Source organism: Gamsiella multidivaricata (genome assembly GCF_025024155.1).
Source record: "Gamsiella multidivaricata strain RSA 2152 chromosome Unknown BC939scaffold_83, whole genome shotgun sequence".
NCBI classification, from domain to species: domain Eukaryota; kingdom Fungi; phylum Mortierellomycota; class Mortierellomycetes; order Mortierellales; family Mortierellaceae; genus Gamsiella; species Gamsiella multidivaricata.
This window is the reverse complement of record NW_026251791.1, coordinates 103272-118872: the sequence shown is the minus strand read 5'-3', so window position 1 is coordinate 118872 and position 15601 is coordinate 103272. Positions and strand designations below refer to the sequence as shown.

Here is a 15601-nt window from a genome sequence, read left to right as displayed (position 1 = left end):
CGCCATCTCTTTTTGCGTTCCCTGTTCTCGTCCCTGATCTTCTGAGTACTTGCTTTCGACTTTGCTTCAGGAGTAGACCGAGCAGGTACTACTGTTGACTGGTTGGTTGAGTACTGGGCTACTTCTGATGCTGATGCGGTGGAAGTCTCAGAGACGGCGACAGGGGCCACAAGGGAGTCAGTATTGAGGCCCTCTGCGCTCATGGTAATTGCTGGCGAAATAGTGGATTAGGATTATAACAAAAAAAAAAGGTCGGCTTGAACAGTCGGCACGGTGGGGGACTTGTTGCTTGATGATCGCTGAGGAAGAGGTACCCAAAAAAAAAGAAAAAGAAAAAAGATGAAAGCAGTCGTCTGTGACTGTCGAAGTCTGACGTATTCATTAGTTTAGTTTGTTTAATTTAATATACAATTAAGAATAGCATCATCAATTTTGACACTTGCGACTGAATTGCGGACTTTAGGCGTAGCGTCACCATTATTATTGAAGTTCAGCCCTCTCCTTTTTCTCGGCTTGCGTCAGACTCTTTGAACTCTTCCATGGCACGCTCTGGTGTCCTAGGCTGCTCGTCCTACTTCGGTAAGGCACGAGGGGCATACTAGGAGAAATGAGTTTAAAAGAACAGTAGGGACAATGGGTCTGGTGAGGACAGCATTGAAGCAAGACCTGAAAAAAAAAAAAGCCATGCTTAGGCCGTACCTGTGCCATGGCCAACTGCAGGCTTGTATTTGGCTGGGCGGGCTTGATGTCGAACCTGACGGGTGGCGCTCTCCACGCCAATTGCGTCGCGATCGAAATACGCTTTGCAGGAACGACAATACTTGAGCGGCGCCTTCTAAGTATCAGTGGCAGGCAAGTCGGGGGCACTTGACCGAAGCGAATATTTGTAATACTCAAGGACGGGGCATCCCAATGTTCTGGCCTATATCGTTGGCCCCTTCCCATTTACTTCTCTGAAGGTGAACAATAAGCAATAAACAGCGAGTTAGCGTTTTTTAGCTTTAATTATATCTCGGGTGTTTAGCATCATCGCTTTAATCTCGACAGCGTTCGGCTAATATTGCTGTGCTATTTAATCCACTCCAATGCGCAGCATAGAGCTCGATCTCTTCAGCCTTCTCGGCTTTCTCAACTACTACGTTGTTCCCATGTTCGGGACAAAGAAAAAAAAAGCTATTCAGCGTTTTGTTTGAATACTAGAAGCCGCACAAGAATCTATAACCTTCGACAGGGACATGCTGAAATCAATAACTCCCGCTCAACATCAGTGGGCACGGTAGGACAGCTCATATTGGTAGGGAATGGCTTTCACTTCACTCAATTCCAATTGATGCTGGGTCTTTGCATGTTTAAGATGGAAGTACACTACATGCTCTACCATAGAGAAACTTGAAAGCATATATTCCGACGGCCTACGACCAATTGGCTTTATCCCTGTTGACCATAATAACTGGATCGCCTCCATGGTTACTTTGAACAAATAGAAGGACTCTCCTACGGTTCTCATATGCCTGCCATTCATGACAAGTGTCGATGATCGTGGGCATGCAAGAGCTCTGCATCGTATTGAAGTTAGATGTTACACGCGACTGAAGCGGTGTAACGGCTAAAACTACGTCCTTCGAAAGCGAGATGCGCTGTTCAACCATCGGTTTCCTGTAATTGATATATACATATTACATATGACAAGTGGCCGTGGAATGATATCTGTCGGAATAGAAGTAATCTGATTTTGGAGATTATCCGAATTCACGGTCAAACTATGAGTTGAGCTGACAAGAAAAAAAAATCTTTTTGTTGTAAATAAAAAGAGGTTCTTTCAACCCATATCATATCCGCCAAACCATGACGGAGACACCTCGGAATCCGGTGCCAGAGAGCAACCTGGTCAAGACAGAGAAAGTGATTGATGCCTCGGCCGAGGAGGTCGCCAAAAGTCAAGAGTTGATACAAGCTGTGGCGGACGGAAATGCTGAAAAGGTCGAACGATTACTCAAGGACGGTGCAAACCACAGGTAAGGCACAGGAATCAAAAGAACTCAAATGGGAAGGTGGTACTTCACGTATGTCGAGCAATTGTAGTGACGCTCACTATCTATACCACTCTTCTCAATAGTGCTCGCGCCGCTCACGGAAGAACTATGCTGCATTTTGCGACCATGATCGGTAGTCTTCCAATTGTGAAGCTGCTTTTGAGCTATGGACACCCCTGGAACCTCGTGGACGATGACTACAAGTCTGTGGGAGACTATGCCAAATCATTCAACCAACCCGAGATCTATGAATTTCTGCTCGAGGAGGGTGTTCGCACAGAGCTTTTGATGGGACTTATGCAACGAAAGCTTAAGACTGAATTGCTGGAGGCGCAACAGGATGATGACAACGAGGAAGAAGAGGGAGAAGAGGGATATAAGCAAGAGGAAGTTGACGGTAAGGAGACCACGGCAGCCTCAGGACAAGAGGCCTTATCGTCTTCAAGGGAGAACGAATCAGAGCCAGCGACCAAGAAGCAAAAGGTTGAAACATTGCCCGAGGTACCCAATGCCTCATATCTAGCACAACCACTTCAGTACACAGACGATGGCGACCGACTGCTGGATGCTGATAAGAATGGAGTCATGATGGGCTGGGAGTTGCCATTGATGGTCCGTCACGCCGAAGTTATCGCTCCTGAGGAAGGCCTTCGAGTTCTCAATGTTGGATTCGGACTGGGACTGATTGACAAGGAGCTCCAGAAAAAGTCTCCCACGCAACATACGATCATCGAGGCGCATCCGGACGTGTATGCCCATATGGTAAAGGAAGGCTGGGACAAGAAACCCGGCGTTAAGATCTTGTTTGGACGGTGGCAGGATGTGGTGGATCAGCTGGAGGTATACGACGGTATCTTTTTCGACACATTCGGCGAGTACTATGAGGACCTGAGGGCGTTCCATGAGATTGTGCCAAATCATTTGGAGGAAGGCGGTGTCTATTCCTATTTCAATGGACTTGGTGCTACGAATCAGTTCTTCCACGCAGTGTACAATCGAATCTCGGAACTAGAACTGAGCGAAATGGGGTTCACGGTCGAGTACGAGGAAATGGACATTGGATTGAAGGAAGAAGAATGGAACGGCGTTAAGCGGGCATACTGGACCCTGGACAAATACTATCTTCCTGTTTGTCGTCTCGATGGATTCTGAGGCACTTAGACACAGCCCTGCATTTTTGTCTTGTAGACCAACATCAAATACAATTACCATGCTGCGCTTTCAAACATGATTGCCAGGAACTACTCCTTCCCGGAAGGTAGAGAAGTTGAAGCAAGGTACACATGCACTGCGTGGGTTGCTCGCGATAGATGACAGAATCCTTTTCCATGGCACGGTGGTACAACTTTTTTGCTAAAGGTAAAATTTTCTGGCCGTCTGTGCACTCAACGAACGTCCGTTTTGCCCAAAAAAAATAACTAAAAATAAAACAACAAGAAGCTCCTCGTAGATATGACAGAGAGATGACACCTTGAACTGGGCAACAACGATGAAGGTCGTTGTTCTAACCAAAAACTGCAAAGTTCTCTTGCTCTACGGCTGTGTTTGTACCTGTAATCATGCCTACATGGCACACACGCAAGAGAAATGTGGAGATTGAGAGTGTCTGATGGGGAGAAAAATGGCCAATGACGCGACTTGAGACCAAAAAAACATGACCCGCCTTCATATTTTTGGGGAGGAAAGCACCAGTTAGAAACCACATCTTTCTCCCATAATGATTCCTCGCCTTCTTCACCTCGTTGCTGGCCTCGGCTCCTTCATTGTCGCAGCGCCAGCAATCCTGGCCTTGCCCACAGGGCATAATACCCCAGACTCCTCTTCAGACGACTGGATTCTCAGCACTACCACCATCAATACCACAGCATTCCAGAATGAGCCCTATGTGGCCAATGGATACATTGGAGCTCGTCTTCCAGTCGAGGGCTTTGGCCTGAGGGTGCATCAACCGATCGACTACGAGACCATGAATGGGACCCAAGGATGGCCATTATTTTCACTGAGGCAGACATCCTCGATCGTAGCTGGGTTCTATGACCAACAAGGCGACACCAGAGGCACCAATTTCGTAATGAATGGTTTTATTTTATTTTATTTTTTTGGTGGCAACTCTGATCTGTGGAGACAGAACCTTGACGGCCACTGACTTAAATCTTTTCGGTTTCGTGGCTATTTCGCATTTTGAACCAGGATCAAACCGGCGGTCAGCAAGTCATGTCTCTCCTTCCGACCTGGACTCCCTTGTATTTGACGGTATCTTCTTCCAACGGCTCCTTTGCAAGCAAGTCAGCGACATATCGTGTTGGCATCGATCTCAATCAGATCACGTCGTACTCCCAGTCCCTCTCATTGCGTGACGGTGTCGTTCAAACAGCCATCACTTGGTCCCCCTTTAACTCATCGAGCGATATCCATCTCACCTACACTGTCATTGCCCATCGATCGCGACCCAGCCTTGGTTTAGTGCGCCTCGATATTTCTGGACTGTCGGCTGATCAGCAGGTCATCATCACTGATGCGCTCGATGGTGCTGGGGCACAACGCGTCCAAGACGAGCAAGCCGGCAAGCTGAACGACACCGAACTTCCTAATGCCATCTACTCCGCAGTTAAGCCTGTGGGTATCAACAACGTCACTGCGTGGGAGATTTCCACGTTATCGATCGCTGGCGACAGCGATAAATATAAGGCTGTAGATGTTCCCGAGAGCGTGGGCCTGGGTACCAATCAATCGACCGTGGCTCAGTCGTATTCGGTTACAGTCCCTTCTGACGGCAAGTTGACTGTATTCAAGGCCATTGGTATCGCGTCTTCCGACGCCTTCAGAGATATCGAGAGAGAGACTGCTCTATCGACCGCCAAGGAGGCGCGTTCTGATGGCTGGGATCAACTTGTGTCGGAGCATAGAAGTGCTTGGGAAGACTTGTGGTCGGAGGGCGGCGATATTGTAATCCTTGGTGCTGGCAAATCCAGGGGCAGCAAGAGTATGCTCGATGAGCTGCAAACGACCTCTCGATCAAGTCTGTATCACCTCCTGGCCAATGTCCGTAACGGCAACGAGGGGGAAGGATTGGGCGACAACAGCATAGCCCCCGCCGGTCTCACATCGGACTCGTACGCTGCTGGAATCTTTTGGGACGCCGACACCTGGATGTATCCCAGTCTTTTGTCACTCTTCCCGGACTATGCGATGAGCATCAATAATTACAGGAGCAAGAACTTGGGTGTGGCCATTGAGAACGTAAAGAAGTTCAATAGATCAGGGCTACTCTATCCTTGGGTGTCTTTTCGATTTGGCAACTGTACAGGTGAGTTTTTTTTTCTTTTTGAAAGAGAGAGAGGAAATCGTGTTCTTGTACACACCAATACATGAGCTAAAACACTGAATGAACTTTGCATAGGAATTGGGCCTTGCTACGACTACGAGTATCATTTGAACAACGACATTGCGCTCGCCCAATGGCAGTATTTCATTACAACTAAGAACGAGACCTGGCTGGCTGATAAGGGTTATCCAATTATGAAGGGGGTTTCTGAGTTTTGGGCCAGCCAAGTGATCCATGACCCCAGTACTGGGTAAGAACTGAAGGATCTACCATGGTTGCCCTGACAGCCTCAAGATTTCATTTAATGGCTTCTAACATGAAATTTTCAAACACTTTTTCACTTATTTCACAGCCGTTATATTACTAAGAACATGGTATTGAGACGTTGATCTTATTAGCCCAGTTGTATGTCATGCATTGATATGCTAAACATGTTGCCCTCTTCCTTTTTTCTGTGTATAGACGGACCCAGATGAATATGCCAACCATGTGGACAATGCTGCTTTCACGAATGCTGGTGCAGCGGTGACGTTACGCAACAGTATCCACGCAGCATCTATCCTCGGTCGAACGCAGGAAGTTCCAGGCAACTGGAGTATCATCGCTGAGAACATCACTATCCTGTATGAGTCAACGAGCGAAGTCGTGTTGGAATACGAGGGTTTCAACGCGTCAACACCGGTCAAGCAAGCGGATGTAATCCTGATGATCTACCCCCTCGAATATGCAATTCGGGACCCTCATGAGGATATGTCGTTCTACGCTGGAGCAAACAGCCCTAACGGACCAGGAATGACCTACTCGATCTTCAGCATTAACTCGGCACAACTGTCTTGGCAAGGCTGCGAAACTTATACGTACCTCCTTCAAAGCAGTGAGCCATATGTTCGAGGGCCATTTGCTCAATTTTCAGAGCAGACTGTAGACGTGTACGCGGAGAATGGCGGCACCAACCCCGCATACACCTTTTTGACTGGACATGGTGGTTACCTGCAAGCCTGGACGCATGGTTTTACGGGCTACAGACCTCGTCTCGACTGCTTTTACCTAGACCCTTCGCTACCTCCTCAGCTGGCCCCTGAGGGCTACACCGTCAAGGGTATGAAGTGGCAGGGTAGCGTGTTCGATGTCACTGTCGCAGGCAAGGAGACAACGATTCGTCGTCGCTCGGGTGGTTCTTCAAAGGCTTGCGTCCATATTGGAGACCGAAACAAGAAGAGTGGAAAATAGTAAGTGCTCTTTTCCTATTTTACTAGTCTATTTTACGAACGACCTGTTCGCGTCCCTGGTTACTTCAAGTTTCCTTACTCACTCGTCACCACTCTATCCCGCTTTTGTACCCAAAAAGCCGCCTGTCTGTCGGAAGCAAGTTGACTGTGCCCACGTACCGTAGCGACCTCAATGGAACCCTAGTTGCTGGCAACATGGCGCAGTGCGTCCCTTCTGTCACGTCTACAGCCCCGATTTTGCCTGGTCAATACGCGCTTGCGGCGGTCGATGGGTCGAACGCGACATACTGGCGTCCGAAGACCAAAGCGCCTGCGTCGCTGTACATCGATCTCGGCAAGACTCAGACGATCCGGTCCTTCCATTTGAACTTCAATAACAACCCACCAAAGTCGTATAAGGTGTATGCAGGTTTGACCAACAGTACGGAGGGCTTGAAGCAGGTGGCCAAGGTCGATGAAGTGAACATCACTGCGCCATACGATCCCAGCCATGTGGAGAAGGTGATGGTGAGATTGGCCAACACAAGCGATGTGACGTTGGTCCAGTCGATCGAGGCTCGGTTTGTGCAGCTGGTCGTGGAGGGAGCGCAGACGGACGACAACACCGAGGCTGGAGCCACTGTCGCGGAGATTGCTGTGCTATAGAGAGATCGAGGGTGATTCATTTACGTAGATTGTAGATTGTGTTTATACATCAAAATAGTAATGTAAATCTGTGGGGTAACAATATATGTGAAACATGTGTCTTCTGCTGTTTATTGTCGCGTTTTGTCAAGATGCCAGATTAGATTGGACTGGGTCACATAAAAAAGAAAGGCTCTAGTTGCGAGAGTGGTTTGAGGGATTTTAGTAAAAGAGAAAGGGAAAAGGAAGGGAGGGAGAGGGAGATGGACAGTGGTAGGTTGGATGCTCAGAGCCACGAAAATGGAACACGTATATTACATTGGAAGACATGCAGTCCACGGCTCCAGGACTCACGCGAGCCAGTTTATCTGATTGGAGGATGGTTTATTTTTGGTGGCAACTAATCCTTTATTGCACCATGTAGTCTAGTCAGTCTACTTGCGTTTTGGGCTGACTGACCCTTTTTTCCTTATCTCTCTTTTATTCCCAGCGGGAACATGCTGACAGACAAACCTTCGCCGCTCTGTCTTCTGTCCCCTTGGCAGTCATCATATAACGACTAATACCTCACCAATGGCCACCTCGTCGCCTTATCTCCGCTCCACGCTCCACTCCCTCTCGTCTTTTTCTTTTTCCCCCTCCCCGCACTCCACCCATACCAACTGATCTATCCGCCACAACCACACCCTGAGTCACTGCCTGCGTAAAGAGCCTCTGCAGAACTAGCCGACTATGTCTACGCGAGAGGGACCATCAATCGATACCGCCCCGCCCACCATCACCACCACCAACACCACCACCAACAACACCAATGTCCTCCCAGGGATGCCTGACCCGCTCATCGGAAACGGGCCCGGCTACAAGAATGGTGAAGCCATCGTCCTGCCCATCCTCCCGACATTCAGCAAACGCATGAGTCTTCACAGCAACAGCAACAGCAACAACAACAGCCTTCAAAAGTCGCAGCCCTCTTCGCCCTTGGGACCAGGACCAACATCCTCACACGTTGTCTCCAACGGTGACGCCCGGCCACTACAGCCTGCGGAGGCACCGCACCTGCCACCTTCGCAGACACACGAGACAGCAAAGCACTCTACAGCCACAGGTACCAACGGTGTGGGCAGTGCAGTCAGATCAACGCATGTCCCAGCAATGTCGGCATCATTACCAGGGTCGGCGTACACTTGTTCCGACAATTCACGCGGCGGTGCAGATGCCGGGATCTTGGTGTTTTCGGGTGGGACGGCCTGTAACTCTTTGGTCCAGCTGTTGCAGGATATGACACCCAATGTCACCTATGTCTGTAAGTCTACAACATGCACTTTCTGTCGTTGTCGATGGTTTTTTTTTTTTTGGCTTTTTGGCTTTTTGGCTTTTTGACTTTTTTTTCGCAATCTGTGTTTGCTTATCGCATGGCACGGCATGGCATGGCATGTCTTGTCCCACGGACAAACGGAGATAGTGATGGGGCGATTGGATTAATTTTCTGAACACAAGAGACAGGACAGCCACCCCACCTGTTGGACGGATTTGGCCGACAATTGTCACCTAATGGACAGTGGACAGTGGGATGGACTGCAGTAGCACGTTCCGTTGGACAGGACTCGCTGCTTCGGACTGAGTCACCATTCGGGGGGAACAATTAATTGGAGCTGCTGTGAACCTCAAAGCCATTTCTGAAAGAATGCTTCATTGGGTGCCAGTGGATGGCATTTATTCTCCCACAGTGCTAAAGTGCTAACAGGAGTTGTTTCCCTCAACTACGTTTTGACATCCAGTGGGTATCTCGGATAACGGTGGCTCTACAAGTGAAATCCTGCGCGTGTTGGACGGACCAGCGATTGGCGACATTCGTTCTCGGCTTATCCGGCTGATCAAGCCAGATCCGTCAGACGTCGGCAGGACCGCCATTCAGGAACTGCTGGGCTATCGTTTACCAGGACATGGAGATGCAAACGCCATCAAGAACGAGTGGGTCGAGATCGTAGAAGGAAGTCATCGGTATGGGCTGTCGGTTTTACTTTCGACTCGCGCCGTGCTTTGATGCTTCTCAGCTCAGTCCTTCCATGTTCTTCTCACCCTCCTTACTCTCCATTAACATCTATATAGCCTTTGGATGCATATCCCTTCAGATAAGAAGGAAGTCATCCGGGGATTCCTGATCTACATTCAGTCCGAGATCCTGAAGCGGGCTCATAAGCGCTTCTCGTTCGCCAATGGGTCGATCGGTAACTTTTTTCTCACGGGCGCGCGCATGTTCTTTGGATCGCTGGAATCGGCCATCTTTCTCTTCGCGGCCATCACAGGCATCACAGAACCGACCAGAGTTATTCCCGTCATCAACACCAACCATGGAATCGCCATTGCAGCGCTCCTCAAGAACGGAAACACTATCCTGGGACAGTGCGCAATTTCACATCCATCTTTGGCCTCCTCCGGGGACAGTTTCAACGTGGGTCATGTTCAGTTAAGCGCTAACTCTGCATCGACGACGCCCGATGGATCAAAGACCCCGGACTTGGCAACATTATCGTCAAGTCAGCAGCAGGACGATAGTTTCTCGACATTGAGACTGGTGCAGAATAATATTTATTTCGACAAGACACCGTCACGATCGAGTTCGCTGCAGTCGAGGATTACGAGACTATACTACATCAATGAGTACGGTCAGGAAATTTTTCCGCCACCAAATCCAAAGTTGCTCTGCGCTCTAGCGGAAATGGAAACACTGGTGTATTCGATCGGATCGCTTTACACGTCGATCATCCCCTGCTTAATCCTGAAGGACGTCGGTCGTGGGATTGCAGAGTCTCGGTCGCTCAAGAACAAGGTCTTTATGCTGAACGGTACGAACGACAGGGAAACACCGGACTATAAGGCCCTGGATTTCATCTGGGCACTGACAGGCGCGCTCAACTACTCACTCAAACTGTCTGGACAATTCTGGCCGACAGAGCATAAGCCCTCGCGATACATTACCCATGTGATTTACTTGGATAACTCGGAGGTGCAGGTCGATGTATGGGAGATCGAGAAGTTGGGGATTGATTGTGTTCGCTGCACAGGACGACGGGATCCGTCATCGGGGCGACCCATCTATGATGAGGAGCATTTGAACAGGCTACTGGAGACGATCATGGACGGCAGTTGGTCCGCTTCTTCTTCGTTGTCTTCCTTGTCGTCATCGGCTGCAAACCTGTCGTCGTTGTCGACGACCGCCAACTCGACAAGGCCTTCGACACCGACACCGGCGGTCAGCCATGTGGTGTCAAAATTGTCTACGGAAACGACGGCAACGTCGGCTTCCGCAGCAGCGGCGGTTGTGTTGGAAGCCTAGTCCTGTTCGCACTCCTCTCTTTAGTCATTTTTCTGTCTCTTCCTTCTTGTGTTTTATTAATTCCTCATCAGAGCATTATTAGACAACCTTTTCTCTTTTCCACAAATTTAACAAAAGTATGTTTGTATTCTGTACATGTGCTCTTCAGAAATATGGTTTTCGCAATTCGTACATATTACGGCAGAGAACGATGAGATGAAGACCCTCACTCTCACTGGATGGGACACTTTGAACAAAAACATAAACATTGAACTCGGTCATGCAGGATACTTGTTGACGACAAAACTATGTCGCGCTCTGTTATGTTAATCTATGGTTCTTTTTTTTTTTTTTTTTTTTTTTTTTTTTCTTGCTGCTCACAAAACTGCCTCCAGGGCATCTTGTTTTATTATGTGTGTGAGTGTCTGCTCTGTTTTTGCTCGCGCTGATCAACTTCATCTAGAGTGCAGGCCTCTCTCGGCCTTCATCATAGCCATTCTCTCATTATCGGTCAGATGGGTCTTCTTGTGCCTCGTGACCTGATCCGGTCTCGAGAAGCGCTTGTCGCATCCGACGTACGGGCACTGGAACGGCCGCTCGCCCGTATGGACCCTCAGATGCTTGGTCAGATTCGATGATTCCGCAAACCACTTGTCGCAACCGTCGAATTTACACTTGAACGGCTTCTCGCCCGTGTGGACCCTTCGATGGATGGTCAATGCGCCCGAGATTGAAAACTGTCGTCCGCAACCCGGCTCGGTGCACTTGAAGGGCTTCTCGCCCGTGTGTGTCCTCATATGCTGCGCCATGATGTTCGCCTCCGAGAACCGCTTCTGACAGACCTGACATTGGAAGGGCTTATCGCCAGTGTGGGTCTGGATGTGACGCATTGCCTTTTGACGTTGACCGAATCCGCGACCCTGTCGGTCACAGTTGGCCCATTCGCAGATGTATTCGCTCTTGCCCATACCGATGTGCTCCTCGCTCAGATGGCTCGTCAGGGTCTCGAAGTTCGGGAATGAGAGGCGGCAACCCTGCCAGAGACAGGGGTGATGTTGTTCTTGTCGAAGCATGCGCTCTTGATCCAAGGTTAGACTGTAGGACTCTTCTTGCTTGATGATGTACTGAAGGGGCTCGGATGAGGTGGTATCCCAGAAGGACGGACCTGGCTGTCCCAGACCAGCTGAGATAGCGCCGTTGGAGGTAGGAGAGCCCATGGGGGGTAAGGAGGCAGGCGTGGGCACAGGTAGACGCATTGGGGCTGAAGAATGGGCGGGAAAATGAAGGGGAGAAGAGACGGGTGGAGAGTAATTCATTTCCATGAATAATGATGGCTGTTGTGGTACAGATGACGGGACTAGATGATGATTCAGTCGCAGGTGCCAAAGCAGTTGCTCGCTGTGCATGTGCTGGGTCCAACATGAGTCCCACTCACAGAGGATGGGGACACTGTTTTGGACGGGGACATGAAGTTCGATCAGATGGGTCCAGAGATCGACCACGGTCGCTAGGTGGGCGTGGCATCCAGCCCAGAGACAGCGGGCGCCATGACTATGATTGAGAAGGATGGCCGAGTGTGACATGTCTGCGTCCATGTCAACGTCTGTGCAATCTGGTGGCAGTGGTGTGGATGAAGCAAGCGGGGATGGGGAATGGTGATAGTGAATCGGTGGGGAGAATGGCGATCGCAGTAGAGTGGAGGGCAGATGGGGGGGAGGATCGTCTGGTGACACAGAGGAACAAGGAGAAAAGGACGATAGCGAGGATGAAGACGAAGACAACGGCAAAGACAAAGACAAAGACGAGGTTGAAGATAGGGATGAACGCGGAGATGAAGAACAGGACGAAGAAGCTGTGTTACATCTGGGGGAAGAAATGACGCTGGTGGTGTTGCAGAATTTAATATTGTTCCTGTCGGTGCTGCAGCTACCAGGAGCAGCTGCGGCGGAGACAGAAGAGCAGGGCCCAGAAGAAGCAGAATAAGATGAAGACGGAGGAGCAGGAGGAGCAGGAGGGGCAGTAGCTGGTGCGGGTGCGGGTGCTGATGCTGGTGCTGCAGTTGTGGCCATTGTGGCCATTGTGGTCGTGGAGGTAGAAGCCGTTGCGGGAGCGATGCTGGGGGCGACGGCAACGGCAACGGCGACAGAAGGGCCAAAGATTGAGTGCGAGGGTGGGTGCAGAAGAGGTGGGCCCGGCGCTGGACCAAGGGGACCTGGGCCAGGTGGAACCCCGGCAGGAGAGATGGGGCCAATGGTCGCGTAGCATCTATGCAGACAAAGTTAGAGATCGACAGAGCCAAAGGCGAGTCAGAGAGCGTTCAATTAGAATGAAAAAAAGATTCGATAGCAAAGCGGAGTGAGTGGCAAGCAGGAGAGACTGAACCCTACAGACGTCCTGTTCCAATTCATATTCCTATTGCCGCTCCCTATTCCTCTGCCTATTCCTGCACCTGTGCTTATTGCTGTTTCCCTGTCTATTGTCTATTGTAAATGGGAAATTCTCCGGCCTCATTATCTTTATATGTTTTTTGTCCCTCTTTTCCACTCCCCCTCCCTCGCTCCCACTTTCTGCATTTCGCAAACATGACCCCATGAAGTATGGAAAAAAAAGAGATCCTATAAAAATAATAATAATAAATAAAGAGAAACTGAGGTGGAAAATGAACCATAAACGCTGACAATTCTGTGTGAAAGGAAGAAAGATCAACAAGGGGTTTGTTGGTGCTGCAGTTTAGTTTGTTTAGTTTGTGCTGATGATGTTGTGCATTATTACATGCTCAGAAGACGCACAAAGACACAGGAAATTAACGTTCTTGCTCTTGTGCCAAAAAAGGGATGGCCTCGGAATTTAAATGAGGTCTTCTCTTTCTCCTTTTTTCCTTTTGCCCTCTTCTTATAGTTCACAGGAAAATGTGTATACAGACAACGTAAAGAATAGCCTTTTCTTCCTCTTGCCCCTCTGCTGTTATACACTTACCCATCTGTCATGGCCAATGGTGAGCAGGAACCCGTCGGAAACAGTAAAGGCCCTGGTGCAACCATGCCCTGTTCCTGAAACCCCTGAATCTGCGTCACTGGAGATGGGTGAGAGCACGACGATACTCCCGCCTGCGACGACCACAAAGCCGTGGGAGTCTTTTCGTCCAAGGCCACGCTCCATACCATCCCATCATTGGCTACCTCGGATGAAGCTGCCGCCACAATGGCTTCTAGTAGCTGCTGCTGCTGTTGTTGTTGTTGTTGTTGTTGTTGTTGTTGTTGTTGGTATTGTTGTTGTTGACGCTGACACTGTTTTCTTTCTTGCTGCTGCTGCTGCTGCTGCTGTGTCGTAGATGATGCCTTACAGGTCATAATCAGTTCCTGTACATCCGTCATCGTACTGTCAATGCCATTGGCTAGACAGCAGCTGCCACTCCTGCTGTCATTTCTGCTGCTGTTGCTGTTGCTGTTGTTGCTGTAGCTGCAGTCACTGATGCCCGTGCTCGTACTCCTGCCCCTGATCCTACTACCAGACCTCTCGAGAACCTTGGCGTGTTCGGCACAACATGCAATCGATGCAGCTGGGCTGTCCGTGAGGAGAAAGCCTCCCTTACATGGAGACATTATCGGTGTCCCTGTCGAAGTAATTGACGCGATCTTGTCCAGCAATGCAGAGAGGACAGTCCCTTGAGGGACTAGATCTTGACAGCAAGTCGAACTCATGCCTTCCCTGAGCGTCGACTCGATGATACAGCGTTCGATCTCGGCCTGGGTGAGACCATTGATGAGCTCTGGCAGCGGATTTTGTTCGGACATGGGCTCCTCATAGCAGTCCGTTGATTCGGTCAAAGCGGCTAGGGCGAGGGTCGTTGCAATGGTCGTATTTGGCGTCTGTGGTGTGGTGCAGCAGGATGATAATGACGAGGATGAAGAGGCGCTGTTGTGTGACATGTTGGAGGGCCATGGAGTATAGGTGGTGGAGGAGTGATAAGAGGAAGGCAAAGGTGGAGTATATGCGGCGCTGATTGGTTTGCGAGGTGAGGAAGACGAGAGGGGCTTGGGGTAACAAGGGCTCATGATGCTATTGCTGAAGGTGGTGAAGTTGGTGAAGTTGGTGTTGGTGTTGTTGTTGTAGTAGTTGCGATGGTAGTCCGTGATAACAATAGCTTAATTTGGTGGCAAGTGAATATCAGCATGAGAAAATGGATGAGTGAAGTCTGGGAACGACAGCGAGAAGGCCGTTTCTATGGAGATGGAGAAAAGGTGTAGGAAGAGGATGGACTGAAATGAACGATTTGGTTTAGTATGATTAGATTCGATTCGATTTGATTTCATTCGACGATGAGGGAGGAGCTCTTTTAGGAGGACTACTTTGAAGAAACGGTACAAGACTACATAGGATCTACAGAGTTCACTTTGGACGTGTGCAGAAACGAATGAAAGCAATTGGATGCTGCAACTAGATTGGATATGACATTTCGTCTGCTGTAAGACACACCCACACCATTCAATAGAAGAGGTGCCCTTTCTCTCGTCCTCCTTCTCTCGCCATCCCCCGCTAAGAATGGCAGGATCGAGGGTGCGGACAAGCGGAACGAACCCAGACTACATCGCCCCATACACTCTTGGCTCTGCAGCTGTAGCCCTGGCTAGCAAAACCCTGGCTGAGTGCAGCAACTCCTCCTTCCCCTCTCCCCTTTTTTTTGTTGTCAACGGCTTCGTTTTGCGTATAGACTACAGACTACACGCTCATCTACAAAACAAAACAAAACAATGCATCATAGACCTTGCAACAAATATTAGTCCAGGGGAGGTGATGAACTATACTGGACTAGCTGACAGGATCTATCCGTTAGCTGGTTGATCCCCTCCGTACCCCCTCTAGCCAGTTTGCGTGAATTATGGACTGGACTGACCACTGTCCTAGTTCCTTAGTAATGGGGCGAAGCCTTAAAAAAAAAAAACTCTATCTCCTCCTGGCTTGCTTGCGGAGCAACTTATAGTCTCTCCCCCATGGGCGCCCCTGGTAGTCTATAGACACAATCTTCACCCTTGGATCATAGCTTTCTAGAACCTTGCATGCATACAGCACACGC

General features: G+C 49.5%; 5 protein-coding genes across 5 annotated transcripts; 3 read left to right on the top strand and 2 right to left on the bottom strand.

Annotated features, from left to right (window-relative positions):
- Nucleotides 1-1747: 1747 nt before the first annotated feature.
- BC939DRAFT_464522 (S-adenosyl-L-methionine-dependent methyltransferase) lies at nucleotides 1748-3439 on the top strand. The gene is made up of 2 exons (XM_051557389.1): nucleotides 1748-2015; nucleotides 2117-3439. The coding sequence occupies exons 1-2, from the start codon at nucleotides 1846-1848 to the stop codon at nucleotides 3183-3185; spliced, it is 1239 nt and encodes a 412-aa protein (XP_051407980.1). The 5' UTR covers nucleotides 1748-1845; the 3' UTR covers nucleotides 3186-3439.
- Nucleotides 3440-3731: 292 nt separating this feature from the next.
- On the top strand, nucleotides 3732-7307 carry BC939DRAFT_415632 (Six-hairpin glycosidase-like protein). The gene is made up of 6 exons (XM_051553001.1): nucleotides 3732-4101; nucleotides 4224-5340; nucleotides 5434-5608; nucleotides 5711-5732; nucleotides 5821-6587; nucleotides 6707-7307. Exons 1-6 carry the CDS (start codon nucleotides 3751-3753, stop codon nucleotides 7230-7232), a joined length of 2958 nt encoding a protein of 985 aa, XP_051407979.1. The 5' UTR covers nucleotides 3732-3750; the 3' UTR covers nucleotides 7233-7307.
- Nucleotides 7308-7684: 377 nt separating this feature from the next.
- On the top strand, nucleotides 7685-10805 carry BC939DRAFT_464520 (uncharacterized protein). The gene is made up of 3 exons (XM_051557388.1): nucleotides 7685-8514; nucleotides 8990-9212; nucleotides 9321-10805. Exons 1-3 carry the CDS (start codon nucleotides 7944-7946, stop codon nucleotides 10546-10548), a joined length of 2022 nt encoding a protein of 673 aa, XP_051407978.1. The 5' UTR covers nucleotides 7685-7943; the 3' UTR covers nucleotides 10549-10805.
- Nucleotides 10604-13555, bottom strand: BC939DRAFT_464517 (uncharacterized protein). Its single transcript, XM_051557387.1, has 4 exons — nucleotides 13504-13555; nucleotides 10923-12792; nucleotides 10827-10828; nucleotides 10604-10662 (listed from the first exon to the last, which is right to left on the bottom strand). The coding sequence occupies exons 1-2, from the start codon at nucleotides 13512-13514 to the stop codon at nucleotides 10983-10985; spliced, it is 1821 nt and encodes a 606-aa protein (XP_051407977.1). The 5' UTR covers nucleotides 13515-13555; the 3' UTR covers nucleotides 10604-10662; nucleotides 10827-10828; nucleotides 10923-10982.
- Nucleotides 13425-14665, bottom strand: BC939DRAFT_311866 (uncharacterized protein). Its single transcript, XM_051551461.1, has one exon. The coding sequence runs from the start codon at nucleotides 14580-14582 to the stop codon at nucleotides 13500-13502; it is 1083 nt and encodes a 360-aa protein (XP_051407976.1). The 5' UTR covers nucleotides 14583-14665; the 3' UTR covers nucleotides 13425-13499.
- Between the last annotated feature and the right edge of the window lie 936 nt (nucleotides 14666-15601).

Coding starts and splice junctions, on each gene's coding strand:
- BC939DRAFT_464522 (XM_051557389.1), top strand. CDS start 1,846: ATGACGGAGACACCTCGGAATCCGGTGCCAGAGAGCAACCTGGTCAAG. Junction 2,016..2,116: donor AAGGACGGTGCAAACCACAG/GTAAGGCACAGG, acceptor TCTTCTCAATAG/TGCTCGCGCCGCTCACGGAA.
- BC939DRAFT_415632 (XM_051553001.1), top strand. CDS start 3,751: ATGATTCCTCGCCTTCTTCACCTCGTTGCTGGCCTCGGCTCCTTCATT. Junction 5,341..5,433: donor TCGATTTGGCAACTGTACAG/GTGAGTTTTTTT, acceptor AACTTTGCATAG/GAATTGGGCCTTGCTACGAC. Junction 5,733..5,820: donor GTTATATTACTAAGAACATG/GTATTGAGACGT, acceptor TTCTGTGTATAG/ACGGACCCAGATGAATATGC.
- BC939DRAFT_464520 (XM_051557388.1), top strand. CDS start 7,944: ATGTCTACGCGAGAGGGACCATCAATCGATACCGCCCCGCCCACCATC. Junction 8,515..8,989: donor ACCCAATGTCACCTATGTCT/GTAAGTCTACAA, acceptor TTTGACATCCAG/TGGGTATCTCGGATAACGGT. Junction 9,213..9,320: donor ATCGTAGAAGGAAGTCATCG/GTATGGGCTGTC, acceptor ACATCTATATAG/CCTTTGGATGCATATCCCTT.
- BC939DRAFT_311866 (XM_051551461.1), bottom strand. CDS start 14,582: ATGAGCCCTTGTTACCCCAAGCCCCTCTCGTCTTCCTCACCTCGCAAA.